The 18,824-nt window shown below is 39.5% G+C and overlaps 1 protein-coding gene across 1 annotated transcript in view; it reads left to right on the top strand.

The window, feature by feature from the left end:
- The first annotated feature begins 773 nt into the window (after window positions 1-773).
- Window positions 774-18,824, top strand: part of DNAJB14 (DnaJ (Hsp40) homolog, subfamily B, member 14) — a 71,578-nt gene continuing 53,527 nt past the window's right edge. The window contains exon 1 of the mRNA XM_006893085.1: window positions 774-924. Within this exon, the coding sequence (XP_006893147.1) occupies window positions 792-924 (133 nt within the window). The 5' untranslated portion in view covers window positions 774-791. The remainder of the gene's footprint in view (window positions 925-18,824) is intronic.

Here is an 18,824-nt window from a genome sequence, read left to right as displayed (position 1 = left end):
ATTATTTTGAAAGGACCAGTTCCGATCTCAAGACAGGATAAGGTTACAGTTAACTTTTTATCAGAACACTGGCAAAATACAAATTAAGCCACTGTTTTTCTGACCTGTCAATCTAATGGTAATTTGGGTCAGAAAGATGTGTAACGACGAAGTACACAGGTTAGGGTCAAACATGTTAATGAACACCTGTTCCGGAAGCGCCGCGTAGGGACTGACGTCCTCACCTGACCAAACCTCCCCAGGCTGAGGGCCTAGAGGCGTGGTCTTCAAGTCAGGGGATTTTCCTGAAAACAAAAGCCCCCTCCCATCTGGTCGCCCTGAAGGCAGGATCTATTAATCTGCGTCCAGGTTTGAAAACCCGCGCTCCCAATGCCCCGGTATGGTCGCCGCCGAGGCGGAAACCGTGCTGGGCAGCCAGGCTGGATTTACTGGCTGCTTCCCTCTGCACTCCGCCTTCGGGGCCGTCGGCTTGCGCGGGCCCTGAGCTCAGTGGTTCCGCTCATCGGCCGCCGAGTCAGCTCGGACGCCCAGGCCTGGGAGCTCGGTCCCCGGGCCGGGAGGGATGCGGCTCGCGCCCCAGCGGCCTGCTGGGGGCGGGGAGGCCGCCGTGAGGAGGCGGAGCTGCGAGGCCCTCCCGTCCGCCACCCGGGCCGCTGCCGCCGCGGTCCCCTGCGCTCCTCCCTGCTCTCCGCCGCACGCCCCCACCCGGGCTTGGTCTCGCCTTCTCCGCGGCGGCGGTTTCCGCCCCTCCTTAACTGCGCTACCAGAGGAAACGGAAGAAGGCGCAAGCAATGGAGGGGAACCGGGATGAGGCGGAGAAATGTGTCGAGATCGCCCGGGAGGCCCTGAACGCCGGCAACCGTGAGAAGGCCCAGCGTTTCCTGCAGAAGGCTGAGAAGCTCTACCCGCTGCCTTCGGCCCGCGGTGAGGACCTCAGCGGCCTTGGCCGCCGCGTAGCCCGCCCCCAGCCCCCATCATCGCCCCTCCAGGGAGCCGGCGGAACCCCGGGGTCCCCCGACCCCGCCGCGGGGCCCAGGAAGGAGCATCCCGACACACCCCCCACCCCGACCCAGCTGGGGGCGCCCCGGGCCAGGTTCTTAATGTGCACCTGCCTGCCTGCCTGCGGGCCGCTGACAGGCGGAGGCTGCGGGTTCCCGCATCTGGTTAAGTGCAGCTCTCACCCTTTGGGATGCTCGGTCCCCTTCTACCTTCCTGGAGCTTTCTAGCTACATGTTTGGTTGTGTGGCCTCCTTCCCCGCTCTTCACCCCCAAATTAGGCCCAGGCTCCTAACGAAGTGAGAGAAACGGGAAACTGCTGGTTAATTTACAGATCTCGGGTTCCACCGGCCTTGGGGTAGGTAGAAAATAGTTCCCAAAGCAAACATTTTCAATGCCTGAGATGACATTGTTTTTTCTTGGGAGAGATAGACTTTCTCTTGAAGAAAAGGAATAGGACAGGAATCATCACGAGTCAGTAATTTACTGAATATTATCCTATTTGTTAACACCATGATTATTAGCAGACAAAGCACATCTCCAGGGAATAAAAGACTGGCATTTTTTGGGTTGAATGTCATTCATTGCACTAATCGCTAGTTTTCAAAATAGTAGTAACTAACATTTATTGAGCACTTACAAAGTGCTGAGAGTTGTGACAAATGAATATGAATTATTTTAGTCCTTCTCAACAGTTTTTCATACAGGAGCCATTTGACCGGGTACCCATCTAGAAACAGGCCGATGAGTGAATGAATGAAAATATGCAAGGTCACAAATATATAGCGAGAAAGTCAGAATTAGACTTCAGATGGTTCTTAGCCATTACGCTTTTCTACCTTGACAATGGATGTTTTACGTGAGTTTCCAACTGTTAACAGGTTAAGACGTTATTGCTATATTAATTATGTGAGGTTACCTGTTTTATTATTAAATTTTTCTCTATTGTTGTAGCGTTTGTGCTCTGCTTTTCTATTTCTTATTATTGCCATTAATTACTAGGGAGAACAGGAAAGAGAAGTGAAGAAAAAGAAGTAACACATTTTTAATCTTTCCTACTGCATGAACAGGGAGAGTAATCAGAGCGTTGTACAATTTAATGGGTGATAGTGGTGGTGAATTCCTCTAGGTCGTATAGCCCTGGTGTATAAGTTGAAGTTGCCGTACTGCGGTAACTTGTGGTTGCTTTGAGGCTAAACACTGTGACACTGATGTGTCATATGCGTTAATGGTTGGTCACCCAATGCGGACAGAGAGTAGGGTGGAGCTCCCCGATTAAAACAAGCTTGGAAGCAGGAGTGGCATCCACTTCCATAATAGCTTGCCTCCGGAAACCCTATGAACCTGGAGAGAGGACGAATGACACCCAAGCATTGAGGACTCCACGGCACTTAACAACAACAACGACTGCATGATCAGAGCCCCCAGGGTAGCACAGTTGAGCTGTGCTACTAACCAAAAGGCAGTTCTGATCCACTCCGAAGCAACTCTGGGAAGAAAGTTACCTGTTTCCCGAAGATCAACGACCATTGAAAACCCTACGTGTGCACAATTCTACGCTGAAACAAATGGGCCCCATGGAGCACAATTGTACTCTGAAATAACATGAGGTTTCCATGGATGGGAATTATCTTGGCAACAACTGTTTTGTTGGTTTTTTTTACTGTATGAATGCATTCTTAATAGTCCATATTCAGTCCTAGAAGGATGATGATGGCACTGAAGAGGGTAGGCCCTTAAGATAGAATGTCTTGGGCCTTAAAAGCCTGGCTCCCCTATTTTTGGTTGTTGTTATGTACTGTTAGAATTGGAACTGATTTAAAGCACTCTCCAGTGGGTTTTCAGAGACTGTATATCTCAAGGGAACAGATTGCTCATCTTTCTTCCATAGAGCAGCTAGTGGATTTGAACCAATTGTGTTTTGGTTGGCAGCACAACTTCTTACCCTCGAGGTTACCAAAATCTTATCCATTTACTTTTGAATATAATGTTGTCAGTCTAGAGACTAAGGTGAGCATGATCCAGGCCGTGGTCTCACTTGCTATGCATCAGAGAGCTGGACAGGGACTAAGGTTGACAGAAGAATTGATTCCTTTGAGTTGTGGTGCTGGAGAAGAGTATTGACCATACCATGGACCGCCAGGAGAACAAATAGGTCTGTCTTGGAGAGAGTAAAACCAGCTTTTTCCTTGGAGGCAAGGATTTTTGAAGCTCTAGCTTACATACTTTGGGCACATGGCTAGAAGGGACCAGTCCTTGGAGGAGGATGTTAAACTTGAAAGGGAGGAGGGGACCCTGGATGAGACAGATTGGTAAGATAACAGGGGCAATGGGAGCAGGTGTGTTGGAGACAGTGAGACTGGTTCAGGATAGGGCAGAATTCAGAGCTGTTGTCCATAGGGTCACTATGAGTCATGGGTAACTCGATGGGACATTAACAACAACAACAATCTTTATAATCTTGTGTAAGTTAGTCTCTATCCCCTTTCATCTAATAATGTGGGTACGGTAACGTAACAAACTTACAGCACTATTATTGTGGGACTAAGTGAATTAATAGACTGAAATCTATGAAAGTCTTAATTTGTTGGGACTGCCCTGTTTTCTCAGATACTGCAAGGTTTTGACCTCTGACACTGAGTGCAGTGATACCGTTTTTTATTCTCAATGAATGGAAAAAGTTTGTGGTTGGGTTTTTTTCCCACTAGAATAATTTTTTTAATTTTAATAATTTTAATGAACATTTGCAGAGATTTTGGATTTTCATTCATTAATTGCTGCACTTCTCTCCTTGCCCAGCCCTCCACCCCTACCCCCCACCCCCAGTTCACTCCTCTCTTTGAAAAGTAAAAGAAAAACTCCCTCCCTGGAAAATTTTGTGTTTTCATTGATGGCGTCATGCTTTATACAGGTTCTAGCTTTCACAAATTTTACTGTGAAATAAATAATTATACTTAAATAACATGTGTAGAACTGTTCATATAGAGGAAATATTTTTAAATATATGAGTAAAAGTCAGTAGTACATGTATGTGATTGCCAAATCAGGTAATTTAGTTCAGTTGTGGTATAGTCTGAACACTTCTGTTTAGATGCAGATTTTGCTTCTTAATAGCTTTTCAGCAGGGACCACTTAATTTAACTTTTATTGCCCTTTAGTTGTATGAAAAATGAAGATTTCTGTCCTAATTTAACTGAAAGTGAGACTTAGCTGAAATAAAATTATGTGTAAATGCTTAGCACTGTGTATTTTGCCTAGAACATTCTGGGAGGATGCTTCCTAAAATAATTTAAGAAGTGAGGGGAGAAAAGAACTGCAAATGCTCTAGCATTTGTAGAAGATCCTAATCAATAAAAGGTTTGATGTATGAGGAAATAGAAAATATTGGCTACAATGAAAGTTTTAAAAATATCAAGAAGACAAAGATTCTCACCACTGGATAAATTGACAACATCAGGATGGATGGTGAAGAGAGTGAGATTGTTCACAACTTTAGTTTGCTTGACTCCACAGTCAATACTCTTGGCACCAGCCACCAGGAAATTAAAAGACGTACTGAAATGGGAAAGTTTGCTATTAGGGACCTCTTCAAAGTGCTGAAGAGCAGTGGTGTCATTCTGGAGACTAGGGTGCACATGATACAGGCCATGATCTTTGCAATCAGTTGTTGTTCTTCAGAGAGTTGGGCAATGACTAGGGAAGCTAGAAGGAGAATTGATGCCTTTGAGATGTGGTGTTGGAGAAGAGTATTAAATGTACCATGGACTGCTAAGAAAACAAACAGGTTCATCCTGGAGAGGGTTAAACTGGGCTGCTCCTTGGAGGCAAGGATTCTGAGGCTCTGTGTGACATATTTTGGACATTTTGCAAGGAGGGACAAGTCCTTGGAGGGGGACATCATGTTTATCAATCTAAAATTTGATTGAATGTGCTTATGGCTATATTTTTATATTAAGATAGGTAATCAGCTTCACAGGCTTTGGATTGATAAGGGTCTTCTGATTGTAATATAGCAATCCCTGGTGGCACAGTGGTTAATGTTCCCATCTGCTTACCAAAAGGTCAGTGTTTTAAATGCTTCAGTCTCTCTGTAGGAAAAAGACGTAGCAGTTATTCTGTAAAGATTTACAGAAGCAGAAGTGGCGTCCACTTCCATAATTGCTTGCCTCTGGAAAAAGGATGAAAGTCACACAGATGTTGAGGACTTTCGTTCATAGGGTTTCTATGAGTCGCCTATGTCTCGACGACACTTAACAAGGAGAAAGAAGATTGGTAAAAGAAAACATTACATTTTTATTTTCATTATTCTTATACTCATTCGCTCATGGTCATTGAGTCAGAACCAATTCACAGCTTTAGCAGGTTTTTAGAGGCTGTAAATTACACTGGAGGAGAGTGCTCATCTTTCTCCCTCAGAGTCTCTGGCTCATTTGATCTACTGGAAAGGCATTACCTTTATATTAGCAGTGTAGCTTGCTACAGACTATATATATCATTAGAACCAGCACTCTCTTCTGACACCGCAATGGAAAAACTAGAAACAAAAGTCTAATTTAATTTAGGATTTTATACTCCTAGGTTTTGTTTTTTTTTTCTATTGAGGTAGGAAATTTCATTGATAAACATTTTTTAAAATTGGCAAGTTTTCTTTCAACAAAAAGATTTAATGTCTAAATGAATATAGGACATTGTTGCTTTCTGTGATTTTAGTTAGTAGTTTTAAAATTTATATACTGTAGTAGATTTGTAATTTTCAGCTTTTGGGTATTTCAGCTTGTGAGTTTAAATTTGTAAATATTTCTAATTTGATTAGCTACCACATAGGAAATATAAATGCTCTGGGAAAATAATGCCAGTCATGAGGAAATAAATTACATTTTAGTTTTTCACACTATCAGTCACTGGATTATTGCTGTGTTTTAGATTTTTACAGAATACAGTCTTACTGTTTTAACTTAATTGCTGTTTTAAGTTTTAGTATTTGGAATAATTGGGAAGACTAGCAGTTTTATGTATAGAAATCTACTTTTACTGTTTTCAAGAATGTTCAGTATTTTTAATCAAATGGTGACCAACAACTTAAAATTTTTACATCTACTTTTCTGAACTCATATAATTTGCATCCAGTCTTTGGAAAAGCACATCATGTTTGAAAAACTAGAGGGTCAGCGAGAGAGGAAGACTGTCAGGGAGGTGGACTGACACAGTGACTTTAACGATGAACGTAAGTATGTCAGAGCTGCTGAAGATTGCACAGGATAGGGAAAAGCTATAAAGACCATGTGATTCCATGGCACCTAACGACAACAACATATATCTCCATAAGGAGTTGTTGTAGCATTGTTCATAGTACAGTTTCCTGCTAACTGAAAGATTGACAGTTTGATTGCATCTGTAGTCTCTCATGCAATTAATTTACTGCCTCTGAAAAGCCAGAGAAGGGTAAGCTATGGGTTGATTGTGGCTCGAAAGTAGTTAACAACAGCAATAACACACAGTACTAGTATGTAATAGGTAAATTTCAGGGAAACTAATGTTCATATTTCCTCTGGAAAAAGATAAGCAATGTCTTGTAAAGATTTACAGAATTGACAACATGATGGACAGTTGCTATAAGTGTGTATAAATTCAAAGGCAACAATGTTATATACAAATTCCAAGTACCTTTTTGGCACAAAACTCTAAACAGTGCACACTGTATGTGTGTATTTATGTGTGTTTAATCTGCATACAAACTAAATCCACAGTCATTCAACTTATTTTGATTCATAGTAACCCTATAGGATAAAGTAGTACTACTCTAGGGGATTTCTACTAAAAATTTTTACAGAAGAAATTTACTTAATATTTTTGGCTTGAAACAGACCTCCAAACACTGACCTTTTGAATGCTTTAAAATCCTGCCTACTCACTCACTCATTCACTCACTCACTCACTCACTCACTCACTCACTCACTCACTGTCATTGGCATGGAATCAGAACCAACTCATATTTTGCCCTCCATCAGCTCTTAAATTGCACAGGAAGAGATGGCCCATCTTCCTCAAAACTAACTACTATTGAGTTGAAACCAACAGAAAGGCACAGCCTTTGGGTTAGCACATTTATCCTTTAAAACAGAAAAAATCCGGTGTGTTCCAAATTCTCTTGCTTTTGAAATGTACTGCTCAGTGGGAACCAACTTAAAGCTGACCCTCTAGCAGATTTTCAGAGGTGGAGATTGCCCATTTTCTCCCATGGAGTAGCTGGTAGATTCAAACCACAGTACTTTGGGTTGGCAGATCCTTACTAGTAGGTCCCAGGATTTCTCTGTTCCAAATTCTAGCAGCTCATAAACAGAATCATGGTACCTTCACAGACATTGATTTTAGTAATTGATAATACAGAAAACCTTGCTGATTGAAAACGACAAAAGTAAGATTTATCCAGACTTTCACACTGCAGCACCAGTCTGTTTGATGTGAGTTCATGTACATACAACAGCTCCTATAGGCAGAATTCCCGTCCCAATAGAGGTAATTGTGAAGGAGAAAAACAATATCATTTAGTAACAACTTGAGAATCTAAACCAACTCTATGATTTTACTCTTAAGAAAGACTAAGCTATCATGAATCATACTGAGAACATTGGGAAAAATGGTATTTCTGTTAGTAGAGGTACATAGAAATAACTTGTAACAAGCATTCATAAGACTTTGTTACCATTTATCAGTACTAAATAAGAATAATCACTTTTATATCTGAATCTACAATTTTTATTGAAGATACATTCTTGTTTTCTAGAATATCTCTGTGGCTACTTTTCCTGATTAAGTGGAGAGTAATTTATTAGAATCATAATCTGGGTACTTGGAATGCTCTGTACACTAGTTCATTGGTTCTAGGCCCTTTCAGGCACAGCACTAACAAATACATGATGTTTTTAAAAGTTGGATAGAGCTTGTAAGTTTTTATAGTAATGTCTAATTTTATTTAAATTCTCAGAAGTTATTTTAAAATTTCCAGACGTATCTGTGTCTCCTTCCACATTAATAATTCTGGTTCTCAAGAGTATGAAGACTGATAATTATGTCATGATTATTTTCTTCATGTCATATTAGACATATAATAGTTTCAGAGTATTATTACCTCTACTTTTATTCTACCAATATGATTATTAAAAGCAGTTCAGTATTTTTTTGATCTTTTCACCCTTCTCAACTATTTTTAAATTTTAAAGTATTATTTATGTTTTGAAAAGATTTAATAGAAGATACCCAAGAATAGTTCAGACTTTTAATACATATTTCACCCAGGCTCCCATTTGTTAACATTTTGTTATATTTGTTTTATTATTTCTTCATGTCTTTCTTGCCTGTCTTTCCACTACTTATCTTGCTGTCTGTATATATATACACAGTTTTTAAAATGTATTTTCTTTTTCTAATATACATCTTGGCAGAGAGCAGAGTATAGGAGAAGGATGTCTGTATTTTAGTGACTGTGCAAAGGCATTTGGCTATGTGGATCATGACAAATGATGACTAACATTGAGAAGAATGGGAATCCCAGAACACTTGATTGTGCTCATGCGAAACTTATACGTAGACAAAGAGGCTGTTGTCCAAATAGAGTATACTGCATGGTTTAAAATCAAGAAAGGTGTATATCAGGTGTGTATCCTTTCTCCTTACCCATTTAGTCTATATGTAAAACAAATCATTCTCAAAACCTTTGTTATGCAGATAAGTCAACTGTGCCTGCCAGAATTGAGAATTACTTGAACTGCTTGCTACAGAGAATCAAAGACTACAACTTTCAATATGGACTACATCTCAACATGAAGAAAACAAAAGTCCTTACCACCAGGCCAATAGGGTAACATCATGAGAGAGAGAAAAAAGACTGAAGTTGTCAACAATTTCATCTTACTTGGATTTACAAATAACACCCTTGGTACCAGCAGTCAAGAAATCAAAGTACTAGAGCAGTAATGTCAGTTTAAAGACTAAGATGCACCTGATCCAACCCATTGTCTTCTCAGTTAGCTGTGCAGCTGAAAGTTGGATGCTGACTAAAGAGGACAAAGCTTTGATGCCTTAGAGTTGTGGTATTGGAGAAGAGTAAATGTGCTGCCTAGAGGACAAATAGGTTTGTCTTGGAGAACATGAAGCCAGAATGATCCTTGGAAGCAAGGATGGTAAAACATTCTCTCACATATTTTTAGGCATGTTATTAGAAAAGGCTGGTCCATGGAGAACAACATAATACTTGGAAAGGTGGAAGGTCATTGGAAGAGAGGAAGACCATTAGCAAGATAGATTAACGTGGCGACTATAACGATAATGTGCCAGACATGATGAAGATGTCACAAGATAGGACAAGGTTAGATCCATTGTTCAGAAGATAACTAAGAGTCAGAGTTAGTCACACCTAACAACAATAATTTTTCCAAACCAATTAATGGTCACTTTAAAACATCGTACGTTATCCTTGTATTAATTTAGTGTATTTTTTTCTAAGTCAGAGACATCCCAGTATAACATCTGGAAAATTAATGTACAGAATCCACTCAGAATTTTTCCAGTTGTGTCTGTTATCATAAGAAGGACCTATGCTGCATTTGGCATGATTATTCTCTGAGTTATTACGTGCCATCAAGTTGAGTACAACTCATAGCAACTCTTTGAACATAATATTTGAACTTTCTATAGTGTGCCATCAAAATTTCTCACATACTTGAGCCCATTGTTGTAGTCACGGTAAATCCATCTTGTTAAAGGTCTTCCTGTCTTTTACCCTACCCTTCACATTTCCAAGCTTGATGTCCCTTTCCAAGGAATAGCTCTCCTAACTATATGCCCAAAATGTGAAACAAAGCTTTGTCATCCTTGCTTCCAAGGAGTACTCTGGCTACACCTTCTCTAAGACATACCCATTTGTTCTTTTAGAAAGCACTCCATAGCCTATTCAATATCTTCTCCAACATCACAGTCAAAGGCATTAGTTCTCCTGTCATCCTTATTCATGGTCCAGCATTCAGATGTATAGCAAATGATTGGAAAGACCAAGGCCTGAATCAGACACACCTTAGTCTTCAAACTGACATCATTGCTCCTCAGTTATTTAGAGAAATCCCTCACTGCAGACTTTCCCAATGCAGTAAGTATTCTGATCTTCTGACTACTAGTACCAAGGATTGTGGATTCAAGTATGATTAAATCATTGACCATTTCATTTTTTTTTCTATTTCTGTCATGATATTGCCCATCAGTCTAGTGGTGAGAATTTTTATTTTCTTCTTGTTGAGGTGCAATCCATATTGAAGGCTGTAATATTTGATCTTCTGCAGCAAACAAGTCTTTCTTTCAGCAAATAAGGTAGTTTCACCTGCAGGTTAATGATGATTCTTGAATGACTTACTCATACAGATTGAATAGGTATGGAGATTGGATTTAATCCTGACACAGACCTTTCTTAATTATAAACCATGCAGTGTTCTCTTGTTCTGTTCAGAACAGTTGCCCTTTTTAAGTTATAGAATTTTGAGTATTATTTATCTGTGACCTTACACTTAAATGATGTTTAGTTACACTTCCAGTTTTGGTTGTTGATAACAAAGACTTTGATTCACATTTTCTTTCTTTGAATATCTAAATATGTTACTCTGTTGTTGGTTTTTTGTTTGTTTGTTTATCATATACTAGTGATATGAAATCTGACAACAATCTAATTTTATTTTCTTTATAAATTTATTACCGAATTCTACTATAATGTGCCTTGGACTTGGTTGTTCTACATCAGTATTCTTAAATATGAGATTTGCCCATTCCATATGTGCTTTCAAATGCATTTGTCAGAAAAACATTTCTAGGGGAGCTCTGGTGGCCTAGTGGCAAGGAGCTGCAACTACAATCCCAGAGGCAAACGGTTCGAATCCACCAGATGCTCTGCCGGGGAAGGAGGGACAATCTACTCCTGTACCAGTCAGATCTGATTTGACGGTACACACACACACAAAAGTAATAAAATTTAAAAAAAAAATTTTGAGAAAAACATTTTTCCAGTTTCTTTTCGAAGACTCTTGATGTACAAATATTTGACTTCTCTGTTCAATATTTGTTACTTTTTCTCAAATTCTTTTTATATTATAAAATGAAGTCTTTACTCTTTCCTGGCTGTGTTTCCTTGACTATTCAAAGGCATTTTACTTTGTGAATCACAACAAGTTGTGGCTACCTTCAGAAGAATGGGAATCCCAGAACCTCTGATTGTGCTTATGCGAAACCTGTACTTGGACCTGTAGGCAGTCATCAGAAAAAAGCAAGGAAATACTTCATGATTCAAAATCAGAAAAGGAGTCTTTTAGGGATGTGTTCTGTCTTCATACCTTTTAAATCTGTATGCAGAGCAGATCATTTGAGACTGGACTGAGAAAGAATGTAATATCAGGATTGGAGGAAGACTCATCAAAACCTGTGTTGTGCAGATGCCTTAACCTTACTTGCTGAAACTGAGGAGGACCTGAAGCATCTGCTGCAAAAGGTCAAGGACTGTAGTTTGAAATATGGATTGAAGCTCAACATAATGAAATCAAAAATTCTCACCACTGGGCCAATTGGCCACATCGTGATAGATGGAGAAGAAATTGAGGTGGTTAATAATTTCAGCTTGGTTAGTTCCATAGTCAACATTCTTGGCACCAGCAGCCAAGAAATCAGAAGACAAATTCCATTAAGGTAACCTGCTCACAGGGACCTCTCCAGAGTGCTGGAGAGCAAGGATATCAGTCTAGAGACTAAGGTAGACCTGACCCACCTTAAGGCTGTGGTCTTCGCAGTTACTTGCTGTGCATCGGAGAGCTGGACAGTGACCAAGAATGACAGAATAAGAATTGATGCCTTTGAGTTGTAGTGCTGGAGAACAGTTTTGAACATAACCATGGGCTTCCCAAGAGAACAAACAGTTTTATCTCGGAGAGGGTGAAACCAAGCTACTGCTAGGAGGCAGTGATTTTGAGATTCCTTCTAACATACTTTGAGCATATAGCCAGGAGGGGTCAGTCTTTGGAGAGGAAATCATGCTTGGAAGGGTATAGGGACAGCACAGGAGAGGAAGATCCCAAATGACAGGCGGATTGACAAAATAACTGGAATAATGAGGGTAGGTGTGTCAGAGTCAGTGAGGCTCAGGCTAGAGCAGGGTTCAGGGCTGTTGTGCGTAGGATCACTATGAGTCACAAGTGATTCGATAGCACACAACAACAACTTTTTCCTGAGTTCTGTCACATTTGAAGCAGTTACTGAAGAATACCGAAGATAACAGCCTTCAATATGAATTATACCTTAACATCAAGAAAACATCCTCACAAGGGAACCAGTAGACAACATCTTGATAGAGAAAAAAATCAAAATAGTCAACTGTTCCATTTTACTTGGATCCACAATAAACTAGCGGTGAGGAAATCAAAAGATTGTTGTATTGAGAAAATCTGTCAACAACCTCTCCAAGGTTCTAAAAAGCACAGGTGACATTTTAAAAACTAAGGTGCCCTGATCCATAGTGTTTTTCTATTGCTTCCTATACATCTGGAAGTTGAACTAAGGAAGACTGAAGAATTGATGCCTTTGAATTGGGTGTTGGCAGAGTATTGAATATACCATGGATTGCCAAAAGCACAAGCAATTTGTTTTGGGGGAAGTGCAACCATAGTGATAGCTGGAGACAAGAATGGTGAAACTTTGTCACACATACCTTGGGAATGTTGCCAGAAGGGTTAGTTTAGAAAAAGACATTCTGATGGGAAAGGTCAAGGGTCTGCAAAAGAGGACAACTGTCAAAAACATAGACTGATTTAGAATCCACCAGATGCTCTGCTGGAGAAGGAGGGGCAATCTCCTCCTGTGTCAGTTGAATCAGATTTGATGGTATACAAGAAAAAGAAAAAGTTAAAAAACAAACAAGAACATGAACTGACACAGTGATGAACGATGCTCTCAAACATGGCGGAGAATGTGAGGCTAACACAAGGTAGGACAGGGTTCCAGTCTTTTGTGACCAAGGTGCACCTGCTCTCTGCTGTATACCAAGTCTTTGTGATAACTTGGTATACAGCAGAGAGCAGGACAGTGACTAAGGATGACAGTAGAAGAATTGATTTGAGTTGTGGTGCTAGAGAAGAGTCTTGGAGAGGGTAAAACTGAATTTTTTCTTGAAGTCTAGAATTTTGAAGCTCTTTCTCAAATATTTTGGGCATGTCGCCTAGAGGGACTGATCCTTGGAGAAGGACATAATGCTCGGAAAGGGTGGAGGGAGACAGGACAGGAAAGGAAGACCTTAGATGAGATGGATTGATACAGTAACTGGGATAATTGGGTAGGTGTGTTGGAGTCAGTGATACTGGCTCAGGACAGGGCAAGCTTCAGATCTTTCATTCACTTTGTGTTTCATACAATGATTCTTATTCATTATGTGTTATAAAATCATTCACTATTAAACCATGCCCATGATTACCCTGTCTTTCTAGATCCTTGCTGGATCTTTCGCTATTCTCTTACCATCCCTCTTCCAGCTATCAAATTGTGAAACTGATTCCTTTCCCTCCTTCCCCTACCACGTACCTCTCTTTTCCTCCTCTGATCCCCATACACACATTTTACTAGTTATCCTTCAGTTTTTACAGTAAAGGTCCTATGCAGTATTTATCTTTATGAGATTGAGTTAATTCACTCAGCTTAATGCCATCCAGTCTCTCCCAGGTTATGTTCCTCTTGCATGCTGTGTAGTATTCCATTGTATGAATGTACCACAATGTGTCAGTCCATTCAGTTGTGGTGGGTCATTTGGGTTTTTTCTATGTTTTTGTGATTGCGAATAACGCTTCTATGAACATTGGTGTACAAACCTCCATTTGTGTCTCAGTTCTAATTTCCTTGGTATATATTCCTAGGAGTAGACTAGCTGGATCATATGGAATTTCTATGTTCAGCTTTTTTAAGAAAACACCAAACTGCCTTTCAGGGTGGTTGCACCATTTTACAGTCCTACTAAGAGTACATGAGAGTTCTTGTCTCTCCACATCCTGTTAAACTTCGCCATTGTCACTTGGGTGACATGGTAACTCATTGTGATTTTGATTTGCATCTCTCTTACTACCGGTGATTTTGAGCATTTTTTCATGTGTCTGTTGGCCATCCGAATGTCTTCCTCTGTGAAAAATCTTTCCATGTCTCTTGCCTATTTTGTAATTGGGTAATCAGTCTTTTTCTTACAGAGGCTTGAATGCCTTTTTTTTTTAATTAAAAAAAATAATATATTTTGTGTGTGTACTGTCACTGACTGGTACAGGAGAAGATTGCCCCTCCTTCTCCAGCAGAGCATCTGGTGGATTTGAACTTTGTGCCTCTGGGATTGCAGTCAGCTTCTTACCACTAGGCCACCAGAGCTCCCTTTTGAATGCCTTTTTATGAGCATTTACTCAGACATTTATTTGGTTGCTGAAATTTACCTGGAATTGTTATTTGAGTGCCTACATATTGAATCTGTCTGCGTTTGTTAATATGTGGAATTAAATATTGTTTCTCTTTAAGAAGCAAGCAAACAATAATAAACAACAAAAACCTGTAGAAATAGCTAGCTAGTAAAATGTGTATGAGAATTTTAAGGGGGAAGCAGCAGATAAGGATGGGTATAGGAGGCTAAATCATAGAGTCACACAATTTGATGGGTGGAGGAAGGGGTGAATAAAGAAAATGGGCAAGATCTGGTGTGAAAATCAATGTATACAAACTTTGTAAGTAAAAACAAACAAATCCCATTAGTTTTTCTGTCCAAGAGAGCAAGTAGTATGTTATGATGGCCTAAACAATTCATTGCTGTTGAGTTGGAACTAACTTATAGCTGACCCCCAAGTGGGTTTTCAGAGTCTATAAATAGCATGAGAAGAGATTGACCATTTTAGAGCAGCTGGTGGATTTGAATCACCTGCTTTTGGCTTGACAACACAACTCTTTACCCATGAAGCTACCAGGAATAGTCATTATGTCTTCTGGGAACTCTACAGTTTATCATTCAGATGTCTTCTTTAGCCAATGATTAACTGTTTAGTTTGTGATACAGTAATTATTGTATTAAGGAGAGAGGATTAGGTTGAGATTTAAGTCGCACCCTACTATAAACTCATGGAACCTTAGCACCTGGTACCTATCTCCTTTGGAAAAGATAGTTCTCTTGGGACCTAGCTTCCTGCTGATCACCATTCTCTACAGCACCAGCCTACATCAACCACAGTCACCATCTAGTGTGCCACAAGTGACAGTCTACAGGATCCTGGCCCACCACTCACCAATTTCTCCAAAACCAGCCTGTGTATCTTCAGACATGTGAGTCATTCCCCTGATGTCTGAGTCTCTGGCAGACCCTCTAGCAAATCTGAACCCTGATGGAATGGTTCATGTTAGAAATTCTGGACACATGTTGTTGTTGTTGATTGCCGTTGAGTCGAGCACGACTCATAGTGACCCCATGAATAGAAGACCTGAAGCCTTTCTATAATTATTGTTTCTCAAAGTTCATAGAGTTCCCAGAGGCATGTTGTTTAGGAAGTAGATGCCATTCCTGCTTCCAGTATGGACACATACAGCTGGTTGGTTGAGACCGCATTGACCTGAGGCATCTCATAGTCTATTGATCTTGTTATTGTTGTTGTCGTGTACCATTAAGTCAGAACTTACCCATAGCTGACCCTCCAGTGTCTTTTCAGAGGCAGTTAATTGCATGGGAGGAGATTGTCCATCTTTCTCTTCTGGAGCAGCTTGTCGATTCAAACCATGTGCCTTCAGGATTGCAGCACAGCTTTGTGCCACTAGGCCACCAAAGCTATTAATCTTAGCTGGACAAATTATGAAACCAGACTTCTAAAAAGAAAGAAAGGAAAAATATTTTTCCATATGCCATGTTGTAGGCCAATCTAGAAGTTAAACATTTTTACATTTATCCTTATTTTCATGATGGAAGGCTTAGGAATCCTTGCATTTACAGCAGTCAGAGGTGCAAGGGTGTGGGAGAAATGCTATATGGATTAGCATTTTTCTTTGCTCAAGAAGATGTTTTTAATCAGTTAACATCCCCCCTTTTCAAAAAACTCAGAATTGCTTTGTTTCTACTTTTTTTTTTCTTTCCAAGATAAATAACCAGATTGTTGTTGTTAAGTGTTGTCAGGTTGCCTGCAGCTCCTAGCAACCCTTATATACAACAGCTTTGAAGCCTGCCCTATCCTGAGCCATTCTCAGTGACTCTGAGAAAACCTTCCTCCATTTCCCTGGTTACTGTATCAATCCATTTCATCCGAGGTCTTCCTCTCCTGCACCGTCCCTCCACCCTTCCAAGCTTGATGTCCTTTTCCAAGGACTCATCCTTCCTGACCACGTGCCCAAAGTATGTGAGATGGAGCTTCAAAATTCTAGTCTCCAAGGAGAAACTTGGTTTCACCCTCTCCAAGACGGACCTTTTTGTTTTCTTGCCGGTTCATGCTATGTTCAAGAATCTTCTCCAGCACCACAACTCAAAGGCATCAGTTCTTCTGTCATACTTAGTGATTGTCTTGCTCTCTGATGCATAGCCAGTAATTGCAAAGACCAAGGTGCATCTCAGCCTCTAGACTGATCTGCTTGAAACTGTCTTGCTCTTTCTTTCTTTTGTGGATACCTATTTTCTTGCAAGGCTGAGAAGAATTGCTAGTAATTTTTTATCCTGAGTTGAAGGTGTTTATATTAAGTTTGAAGTTAAGTTTTTCATTTTAAGGCTTTTTAAAAACTCCTTGTTTTTATATTGCTATTGTATTTTTTTTTTCCTTTAATGGAATTTTATCTTTGTAAAAGCTTTCCAAAACTTTTTTGAATGTTTTTGTTGTTAGGTGCCTCAAGTGGACTACAACTTTTAGCAACCTTACGAACAACAGATCTGAACTTTGCCCTGTCATCCATTGTTCTTACCATATCTAATATACTCCCCTCTATTATTACAGTCACTTTATCAGTCCATGTTGAACAAAATGGACTCATTTTCACTGACCTTCTTTCTTTCCCAGCATATAATGCCTTTTTCCAGGCACTCAACCCTCCTGACAATATTCACAAAGTATGTGAGATAAACTTTCACTGTCCTTGTGGTGACTGTTGGAGTTAACATTGTTATGGACTTTTAATTTTGAAGAGAATGGAAAAGCAAATTCTTTGAAAAGCAATATTAAATCTTCATGAATGACAATGAGATCAGTTGCCGAGGGTTTGTTAGTCTCTTGAGTTGTTTAAAATAGTGTACTTCATTGTCTCCTTTTCTTTCATTTGGAATCTTTTCTCCACCCTTCATACAGATTTTAGAATTAAACTTTACTCAATGAAACTACGTGTAGGACTACCACTATTGTGTAACACTTCTTTTTCATAAGTGTAACACTTTTCATTTATAAGTATAACACTTATTTTTAATTAAACTTTACTCCAATGAAACTACCTGTAGGAATCTCACTATTGTGTAACACTTATTTCTTGATTCTTGTTATATTTATTATAATATAATTTCACTGGAAGCTTAGAATCTGCCGTTCCAAGAAAAGATAGATTTAGTTTATAACAAGTTTCCTTTTATTCCATGTTTGTAAAGCACCATCATTCTAGAGCAGTAGTTTTAACAAAGACTCATTTGAAACTGTAGTAAATGTTTTGGATTCTTATTTTATAATAGAAAAATAAACATAAACTTATATACTTGATGTTTTGTTTGCAATTCAGGGAATTCTTCATGTCAGTGTGTAGATCATGTGGAGATTCTAGGTTAAGAACTTCAGACTTTGTTTATTAAATAATAAAGTCTTTCTTTTGGAGACATTTCTTGTTAATGTCTTGTCCTCTATTAAATGAATTTTTATTTGTTTATAATCCTGCATAAGTCTTTCTTTCTGAAATTACAAACCAGTCTTCATTCTGTATTTTTATTTTATCCCCTTTTCAAGAAAGTAAAAGGAACTCTGATGGCCTAATGGATAATATATTGAGATGCTAACTAAAAAGTTAACAGTTTAAATCTACTAGATGCTCCATGGAAGAAAGTCTTCTTATATAAAATTTATAACCTTGAAAATACAGTGTGGGCTCACTGTGAGCCAAAATCAACTCAGTGGTAGTTGTTTGTTTGCTTTGGTTTCATTAATTTATACTCATCCAGCTTGCTAAATTTAGCAAAAAGGGAACTCTGGTGGCTTGATGTGTGCCTTCAAGTCAGAACTGACCCATAGCTGACCTTCCGGTGGATTTTCAGTGACAGTAAATCACACAGAAGGAGATACTCATCCATTTTCCATGGAGCAGCTGGTGGATTCATACTGTGTGCCTTTGAGATTCCTGCACAGCACCTTACCACTAGGCCACCACAGTGGTAAGGAATCGCACTGCCAATGCAAATTCACATTCAATTTCATATACAGTTTGAATCTACCAGCTGCTTTGCTGTAGAAGGATGGGCAATTTCCTGTGTGATTTGCTGCTCTTGAACACCTACTGGAGGGTCAGCCAAGGGTTGGTTCCATCTCACAACAACAGTACACAACATTGCCATATTAGCAAAAACCGCCATTACTGATATTCAGATATTGATTGTGGATCAAAAGAAAATTAAATATTTTGCACCTTTGCCTTTTCTCTGATTATTGGTCCAATGGTGAGGTTTTAGTTTTCTTTATGTTGACAGGTAATCCTACTAAAGCCTGTAATACGGTTTATGGTATTTGCAGTACTGAATAAAAGGCTGCATTATAGAAACAATTAACAACATATAATGCATTGGCAAATCT

Source organism: Elephantulus edwardii, unplaced genomic scaffold, assembly GCF_000299155.1.
Source record: "Elephantulus edwardii isolate Elephantulus edwardi_28Jun2011 unplaced genomic scaffold, EleEdw1.0 scaffold00122, whole genome shotgun sequence".
Lineage (NCBI taxonomy): Eukaryota > Metazoa > Chordata > Mammalia > Macroscelidea > Macroscelididae > Elephantulus > Elephantulus edwardii.
The sequence above is the reverse complement of the archived record's forward strand: the minus strand, read 5'-3'. Positions and strand labels throughout refer to the sequence as shown.